The sequence below is a fragment of the Protomyctophum parallelum genome (genome assembly GCF_964188405.1).
Source record: "Protomyctophum parallelum genome assembly, chromosome: 4".
NCBI classification, from domain to species: domain Eukaryota; kingdom Metazoa; phylum Chordata; class Actinopteri; order Myctophiformes; family Myctophidae; genus Protomyctophum; species Protomyctophum parallelum.
The window spans coordinates 23,622,545-23,631,505 of record NC_139700.1 but is presented as its reverse complement, the minus strand read 5'-3'; the positions used below and the strand labels follow the sequence as shown (position 1 = coordinate 23,631,505).

At 41.0% G+C, this 8,961-nt stretch overlaps 1 protein-coding gene across 1 annotated transcript; it reads left to right on the top strand.

Moving 5' to 3' along the window:
* Positions 1–512: 512 nt before the first annotated feature.
* Positions 513–8,298, top strand: LOC310857596 (cocaine esterase-like). The gene is made up of 13 exons (XM_083763324.1): positions 513–637; positions 4,778–4,967; positions 5,057–5,204; positions 5,300–5,433; positions 5,523–5,676; positions 5,809–5,916; positions 6,062–6,160; positions 6,336–6,479; positions 6,829–6,906; positions 7,156–7,303; positions 7,404–7,553; positions 7,669–7,741; positions 7,933–8,298. The coding sequence occupies exons 1-13, from the start codon at positions 559–561 to the stop codon at positions 8,114–8,116; spliced, it is 1,689 nt and encodes a 562-aa protein (XP_083619450.1). The 5' UTR covers positions 513–558; the 3' UTR covers positions 8,117–8,298.
* The last annotated feature ends 663 nt before the right edge of the window (positions 8,299–8,961 follow it).

Sequence of the window (8,961 nt, the reverse complement as noted above, 5' to 3'; positions counted from 1 at the left end):
GACTGGAGGAGTTGAAAGTCGCATGACAAATAAAACCAATATCAGACATCTGTATGATGCGTGGACATTCTTGAACCTGTACAGCTACACTGAGTGAAGAGGGCCCTGAGTTAGATGATCTATGCCTGGTCCAATGTACCGCATGGTCTAAAATACTGAGTGAAGAGGGCCCTGAGTTAGATGATCTATGCCTGGTCCAATGTACCACATGGTCTAAAATACTGAGTGAAGAGGGCCCTGAGTTCAGATGGTCTTTAATGTCATAGTTTAGCTTACAAATAAATCAATTTAGTTTTGTAGTGAAGTTTGTGGAATGTGTACAGTATACAGGCCTAGACCGCCATTGACAAACATGACTCCACACCTATGTCTTCTGTCCTGCATGCCGCCCAACCCAATGGACCCATATCCTTCGGGAGAACTGCACTTTAGTTTCTTAACTGTACAAAGGTGAAACACCTGCGAGAATATTCTTCTCCCCACTTCCGTCATTTCCACTCTCACAGTGAGCAGTAGAGTCAGCGGGGGTGTTCCAGACCTGCAGCACAAAAGTAAACAATGAAGTCACCTACAAATGCAGCCCTCTTCCTCTTGTCAGCATGCTCATGGTTTCTATGTGCCACTGCAGACCTGGATGGTAAGTAGATGATATTTAATCATTATTGCTGTAATTTTTCACCCATGAAAGTCAATTCAACATAGCCCACTTTTGCCTAATGATTAACTGATTGATGTTCATAGACAAAAATGCATATATGAACGTATAGCCTATTTGTACATAAGCCTGTCTGCTAATATGATGAACACACAAAAACCTAGAGAGTTTTGTATTGTGTTGTTGTTTTGTTGATACTCAATATTCAGAATGTGCTTGTGTCCTCAGTTGACGCTGATATTTTCAGTAGGCTTTCTGGTTTGAGTTCGCTGTGCACTCATTGAACAACATTTATTACCTAGCTGTTACCTCAACTAGAGGTCTAGAGTTCGGGCCTCACACCTATACTTTACACGGATATGCCCATGGGCGTATCAGAGGCACCCAGGGCAGGACACATGCGCAAATCAGTGTTGTTCATTGTCATTCATCATCATCATCATGATCATCATCATCATCATCATCATCATTGTTTTGCATGAATCAAAAAACACATCTAATAATGGGCTACATGGTTCTTTTCTCTTGCGTAGGTGTGAGTGCATGTTGACCTCCATAAGTGCATTTGATATGTGACATCCGTGCAGTGCATGTTAATCTCAATTTATGTGCATTTGATGGGGGCGATGCATATGACGTTTGTGATTTCATGACATCTAGGGTTGACCATGTTAGATTACCATTACTTACTGGTGTACTTACTTACACTTACACCAATCCAGAAAGTACCCATTTAGCATGCTTCATTATTATTTAGTAACTAGAGAAGTGTGCAAACTGACTGTGAGAAGTGTACTTGGCAATCAATGCTGCCCACTGGCAGAGACTGATTGGTTAAGCCTCAATTGGCTGAGGCAGAGGCTGGAAATTGCACAGGTGTGACCAGAGCCTTTTGTGGTGGTTCTGGAGAACTGTGGGTCCGACCGACTCTATACCACGCACTGCGTGGGTGTGGAACAAGTGTGTCGAATGTGAAGTCGGTGGGTCAAACGGTTCTCGAGTTACATGCATTACACACATGCACGCAGACAAAGACGTGGCGCATTTATAGTAGGATTTAGTGTTCCAGTTCCAATTTTGTCTGCTCATCTACAGTACTTCCAATTAAACTTGTTTAATCTTTTTCCTAACTGAGGTCTCTATCCTGATGGGATATAAATTGGTATACATTTTCTATTTTTTTATACATTTCTTAATAGTGACATGGAGTCACCTGTCTCTTATTCTAGGATATACTGTAGAATAACGTTTCTTTTACTATATAGTGTGGTACGAGGTGTATTTCCGTAGGATATTTTTGCTAAAAGTGATTTTTTTGCTTTTTTGGCTTTCATAGGGACCAAACGAAACGACCAAAAGAAAATGATGGGGTTCAAATTTTCCCGACCCCCACCCCCTATTTGGGGGGTCATATATTTTGGGACCTCCCATAATAGTACGCCAGACAATAATGTCCGATTTTCATAATATTAGGGTTGTTTTATAGGTTTTTAAATATTCTGAGTTGATTTCTTACACTTTGAAAGTAGCCAGAATAATCTTTTCAGACTTTTGGTTGGGGTCTTTCTTCACCCGGGCCCCCCCGGACTCATCTCAGTACTCATTACATTCCTCGCTCTGCTCCTGTTCCAGAACAATGTCAAATTAGACAATAATTTAAACATTAAAAGTTTTTGTAGCTGGGCACTGATTACAAAAATGAGTAGTAGTTAATACCAGGGGTCTTCCACAGGGGGCCGGGACTAGTTTTGCCCTATTCTTGCACCCATATATGTGATTTGCAAGTATTTCGAATAGTATTAGAATATCTTGTGTTTATGTAAAGTACTTTGATAGTTTATTAATATTCTACCATTATTGTTGACAGATGTTACTGCAGGGAATAAAGGTATTGCAACTTCTCACTTTGGGTACGCAGAACGTGTCCATTTATTTCACACACTGCACTCACACTAACAACACAACACACACACTTATCTTCTTAAAGAGCCCATGGTCAATTATGCCTACAATACATTATTTGCAGGATCTATTCATCTTCGTCATCATCATCTTGAATGTCCTCCCTAATAGTGTTGACACCATAGCATTTGCAGAGAGTGCAAGGCAGGTTATTGTTTGAGCAGCTGCACCGTCCCTTGCAACCTGCTTTGCAACCACAAGTACTGCCTTTGGAGCAGGGAGGGCAAGACACCTGACTGGAACATACCCTCCACTATCTGAATTCCATCCATTTTGTTCGATTGGTGGAAGCTCAGGGCAATTTGTCAGGTATGATGAATGACTTATCCCGCATTGTGACGTAGTTGGCACAGAGGATATGTGGTAGCAGTGCAGCACGAGTTGGAGGTAGCATCTCACCCTCCAAGTTCTTTGACCGAAATAGTTCCCATCTAGTAATAGCAAGGTTGTTGGACCTTTTGGACTGTAAACACTGCATGCAAAATGTTCCAATGGTGAGGGAAGCTTGCCGTTAACAAGCTCAGGAGGAATGGAACCCATTCCAAGGTCCTTGAAGCAGTTAATGGCATGATCATCATCATCAAGCCTCAAGTAGGCATTGACCCATGTCTTCTTGGAGATTCCAACTAAATTTCCTCCCCAGTCAGCACCAGAAAAATTGTGCAGGCCCAGGAAGCTTGTGTAGGCCCAGGAAGAATGTAATGTTTTGCCCCATCTGACACAAGCGCTGATGAAACCAGACTCTTCAATGGTGTGTTCTCTTTGAACAGATTGCCTCCACAGTGCAACTCAATCAATTTACATTGCTTGAGAGCATTTTCTCTTGACCTCAATGCAATCTCTCCTGAGAGCTGATAATGTTCTTTCCTTGAAGACCTGGAAGCTTTTGGGAAGCTGTTGAGGTACTGATTACCAGCTCAGTGGCCTTATGGTTAGAGTGTCCGCCCTGAGACTGGGAGGTCGGGGTTCGATCCCCGGCCGGGTCATACCAAAGACTCCCTGCTTGACACTCAGCATCAAGGGTTGGATTGGGGGTAAGTCCCTGCGACATACTAGCATCATGTCCAGGGGGTGTACATCAAGCTGCCTCACGCTACAGAAACAGGAGATAGGCTCCTGCCCTATGGGCCTCATGGCTCGGCAAGGCTACTTGAGGTACTGATTCACTAGACCAGAAAGATGAGGTGTGGTAGTGACTAGTTGGTCCAGAGCTGCTTCATATCTACTGAGTCCAACCATCCCACCATGTCCCTTTAGCTTCTTGATTTCCTTGACTTTGCCACCACAAATTCACCTGACTTCAGTGCGTTCCATGTTTCTGGGTCATCCTGTTCAAGAGCGTTCATTTGGGCAAGATAGACTGGCATCAGTCGAGCATATTTAAGGAGATCACGAGCAAAGAAATACTTGATGATGACAAGTAGCCATCCCAGTCACCTGACCGACAACAGAAAGACAAAGAGAAAAGAGAAAGGCAGCAGCAGCCTGTCTGATCTTGACTGATCTTTATTTAGAAGAAATATTTGCTACACTTGGGTCTGAGGCACCTTACTTTGAAAATATCTACAAGCTCAAAATTACAACCTTGTAGATCAGCTGGTATTGGCTACTGCTATTCTTTTTCTGATTTTATATCAGAGCCCAGCTACAAATACTTTTATGCTTCATTTATAATCTAATTTGACAATATTCTGGAGCAGAGCAAGGAATGTAATGAGAACTGGGATAGGCCCAGGGGCCAAAAAGATTCTTCTGACCACTTTAAAAGTTTAAGAAATCAACTGTTTTAAAACATACAAGACTATTCTAATATTATGAAAATCGGACATTAACTGGCTGGCATACTGTTCTGGGAGGTCACAAATAGATGACCCCCCCCAGAAACGGGGTGGGGGTCGGGAAAATTTGAACCCCATCATTTTCTCATAGTTTGGACTCTATAGAACCAAGATCTGCAAAAAAAACAATTTTAGCACAAAGATCCTACGGGAGCTGTTTTTTTTACGCCTCGTACCACACTAATATGTTTTCTAAGCGCCCGAGAGGTCATTGTTGACAAGTAGGGTTACAAAAAAGCAGCTTGTGAACTTCAGTGTAACTTTCTGTTTGTCTAATGTCTCACATGCATCTAAATCTAAATCTGCTTCACTGTCTAAATAGCACCAGTAGTCCACACAAAACTGGGAAGTCTGAGAGGAGAGCATTTTAGTGTAAAGGGGAAAGATACAGGAGTCCATGCCTACCTGGGAGTTCCGTTTGCAAAGCCTCCTGTAGGACCTCTGAGACTGGCCCCACCCCAGCCTGCAGAGGGATGGGAAGGAGTGAGAGATGCCACCCAACAACCATTCATGTAAGTCATTCATGCAGTCCAGTAGGTATTTATTGGATAGATTTATATCAATATATCAGCTGTAATTCATTTTTGGTTTGTTTTCACAGCTGTGTCCAAAATAAACCATTTCTTCTGCATGTGATAAATATGTTATTCGTGATGACTGATATCTCTGATATCCCTGATATCTCAGAAGACTGTCTTTACCTCAACATTTACACACCAACAGTAGATGCTCAAGATCTCAAACTCCCAGTAAGATCCATGTTTTCCCTCATAGAATTGTAGTGAATACAATTGGTAACCCAAATAAAAAGATTACATTTTTATTTCTGTATTTCGTTCCCTAGGTCATGGTCTGGATCCATGGTGGAGGGCTAGAACATGGCTCAGCCTCATTGTACGATGGTTCTGCCCTGGCTGCTTACCAGGATGTAGTTGTGGTTCTCATCCAGTATCGCTTAGGAGGACTGGGTTTTCTCAGGTGAGGAAGGTGTCCTAGCACTTTTGAGGAAGAATTTTGGTGCATTTTCTCACTTGTTTTAGCGATTCCTGATCGTGTGCTCTTTTCAGTACCGGAGATGAACAGATGTCAGGAAACTTTGGTTTACTGGACCAGGTGGCAGCTCTGCGATGGGTCCAGGAGCACATCCACAACTTTGGAGGAGATCCAGGTTCTGTCACCATATTTGGGGAGTCTGCTGGTGGAGTGAGCGTGTCCCTCCTGGTACAGCTAGTCCCCACAAAAATATTCTCTGAAACTCTACAGACAAAATGGCTAAGTATGAATACACAGAGGAATATATTTAAATTAGTTTAAAGGCATATATTGCATGTTTTGTGTTCCTTGAATTATCAGGCTCTGTCTCCATTGTCTGATGGCCTGTTTCACCGTGGAATCGCTCAAAGTGGCACTGCTGCGATGGACTCACTATACTTGCCGCAACATCCTATGCCCATAGCAAAGGTTATTTATCAGGATACTGCACTTATTTTTTGTATAAACAGTTAGTAAATTGTAAATATACAGTACACAATATGTAGTACATTGTGCCAAAGAGTTATAGTCTTTCTTCTTTAAAATAATATATTTCTGTGATCTTTATTGCCAGCTCTTAGCCAACGTATCAGGCTGTGACACCACAAGCACAACAATGATTGCTGACTGCCTGAGGTCCATGGACATTGATGCAATGCTGACTATTGAAAAGGTTTGAGACAAATATTACAGTAGATATCTGCTGACATGATAAGTATTCTGATTCTGATATAACTGATATATTTGATTAAATCTGTGTTAATGTGTTTTTAATGAAATACTTGTTGTGCTGAATGTTTCATAAATATTATGCTATTTTAAATCTATGCATATGCTTTTCTCTCAAGGACAACAAGATAAGATACCCTGTCAATGTTGATGGACACTTCTTGACAAAACCTGTGGATGAACTGTACCAAAACCACAAACTTCTCAAAATACCATTCATAACAGGCATTAATAATCATGAAGGGGGCTGGCTACTACCTTGGGTAAGTACCAATGTGGCTTTGGGATCGACAGGTCCCCGGTTCGACCTCCAGCTCCCCCTGGATTTGTGTTGAAGCGTCCTTGAGAAATACACTGTACCCCTAACTGGCTGCTCCCGTTGAGCAGGTGGATAGTACTTTCATGGTTTCCTCTGCTGTCAGTGTGTGAATGTGTGCATGAATGGGTGAATTAAATGCAATATTTTCATTATCGCTCATATTGTTGTATTAGAACATTCAATGGATTCAATGGAGTTTTCTTATGTTACTCATAATCTTTGGCAAAACTGTTTTTCTTTAATGGTTGTTCTCCAAAACAAACAAAAAGTAAACCTGATTGCTCTTCACTTAGTTCTATGCTCCTCCAAACTGGACAGAGGGAATGGACCGGGAACATGTCATGGATGTTCTAGCCATGTTCTATCCCCATGTAAGAGAAACACTGCCTCGCATTCATTTCATGGCCTGATTCTGCCATACGTTGTTGTACGATGAATAGCGAAAATAGTGATCTACAAGCTTGCATTGCATCACAGCACAATGCATTTTGTGTGCTTGTAAATCTGCTATTCTTATTTCCAGAATAAAATAAATGTTTAAACTTTTTGAAACTTTTTGCCTACATGCCCAAAATATGGATGCCGGGTTGAAAGCTGTTAATGTTTTCTCTTTCCTCAAGCTGAAAGATAGCCAATTGAAAGAGTGGGTGGCAGATGAATATCTTGAAACCTCTGGAGATCCATTGAAAATTAGAGACAGATTTACAGAGCTGCTTGGGGACATTCTTTTTACCATTCCAGCCATTAAGACTGCAAATTCCCACAGAGGTACAATAAAGTAATGTAATCTTATGAATCATCATTCTTAGCCCGTTTTGCATTGAACATTGGAGTTGAAACTCGCATACCTCATTTTGTCTACAACCAGATGCAGGTGCTCCTGTATACCTGTATGAGTACCATTATCCGCCCAAATTCCTGCAGGAGAGAAGGCCAAGCTTTGTTAGAACTCACCATACTGATGACATTGTAACTATATTGGGATCCTGCTTCATCACTTCGCATGCCAAATTAGGGAGTAAGTGTTTATTCTGAATCTAAATATAAAATAAATAGAATGTCAGATAAATACCTGCATATCTTGAAAGTGTAATTCACAAGGTTTCCTAAACTACTCTTAATCACTATTACAGTATTATGTACAGAAGAAGAGGAACAGCTTAGCAAAACCATGATGAGCTATTGGGGCAACTTTGCTCGGACACGGTACGATTTAACTGACTACTAGATGATGTGATGTGCAAGTCTAGTGTCATTAGTATACTCTTCATTTCTGTTCACAGTTAACCACTTAAACCCACTTTTATACTTCAAAAACTATCACAATGTTTTGAACATGTCCAAATAGGGACGCCTGTTCAAAGTGGTTAACAAAAACAAATAACTGTTTACTGTAGGTCACCTAATGGAGCCGGCCTGGTACACTGGCACCAGTACGGTGCTGATGAACACTACCTGTCCATTGGGTTGGAACAGATGTCTGCTCAGCACCTGAAGAAGGACCGCTACACCTTGCTGACTCAAACTGTTCATGACAAGATTCACCAAGGTCAAGAGAATAAGGTGAACAGTGAACTGTAGCATGGACAATTGGACATTGACACCTTTCAATTGTGCTGGGTTTGCTGTATATCTTTAAAACTGAGAATGTCTTAATATTTACAATGAAATAGTATTAACATAAACTTTTGCAAAATGTAGAATGATGTATTGTTTGATTAAATATTTGTTATATCAAGTAGGCCTACATATGTTGAACACAAATATCCTGACTGAAGATATTTTAAATATGCCGCAATATGCCACATGGTGTCAAATGTCGTGGCCAACTCCAATTTCTCTCACTCGACCCTCACCGCTCTCCTTGTCTGAGCTCTTCTATAGGCCTATGCATCTTTGCATGGAGGCAAATATACAAATATACAATATAGATAATAATAAATATAGATATATAGATCTTTATATTGTCTTTGCTTGCACGAAACAACGACATTCAGTTCAGAACTTCACCAGCATAAAATAATAATAATACAACTTGCACAAAATTGCATTACAAAGTGCTTTACACTTGTTCATTCAAAACAGGAAAATAAGCAGCAGAAAACATTTAAATAAACAGCTATATAAACAGCAGCGTATGTACATTTTCAGAAGGGATTTAAAAGAGGACACTGATTTAGCACACTTGATTTCCAAGGACTGTGTTCCAAAGTGTTGGCGCTATGGTGTTGAAACTTGAAAGCCAGATCACCTTTGTTGGACTTTAGACCAACTCAACACACCCATGTAGGCCCAAGGGAGGTCAGTCATTCAGGAGCACTAAAAGGTATTACTTAACTTGTGTACAAAGGTGAGAAGTTCACCACTCATTTGAGTCATTTGAGTCCGCTCAGCGCCGTGGTGTGTTGTAGCAGACTGCCAGACTC

Coding starts and splice junctions, on each gene's coding strand:
- LOC310857596 (XM_083763324.1), top strand. CDS start 559: ATGAAGTCACCTACAAATGCAGCCCTCTTCCTCTTGTCAGCATGCTCA. Junction 4,968..5,056: donor GCCACCCAACAACCATTCAT/GTAAGTCATTCA, acceptor TTGTTTTCACAG/CTGTGTCCAAAATAAACCAT. Junction 5,205..5,299: donor CTCAAGATCTCAAACTCCCA/GTAAGATCCATG, acceptor TTCGTTCCCTAG/GTCATGGTCTGGATCCATGG.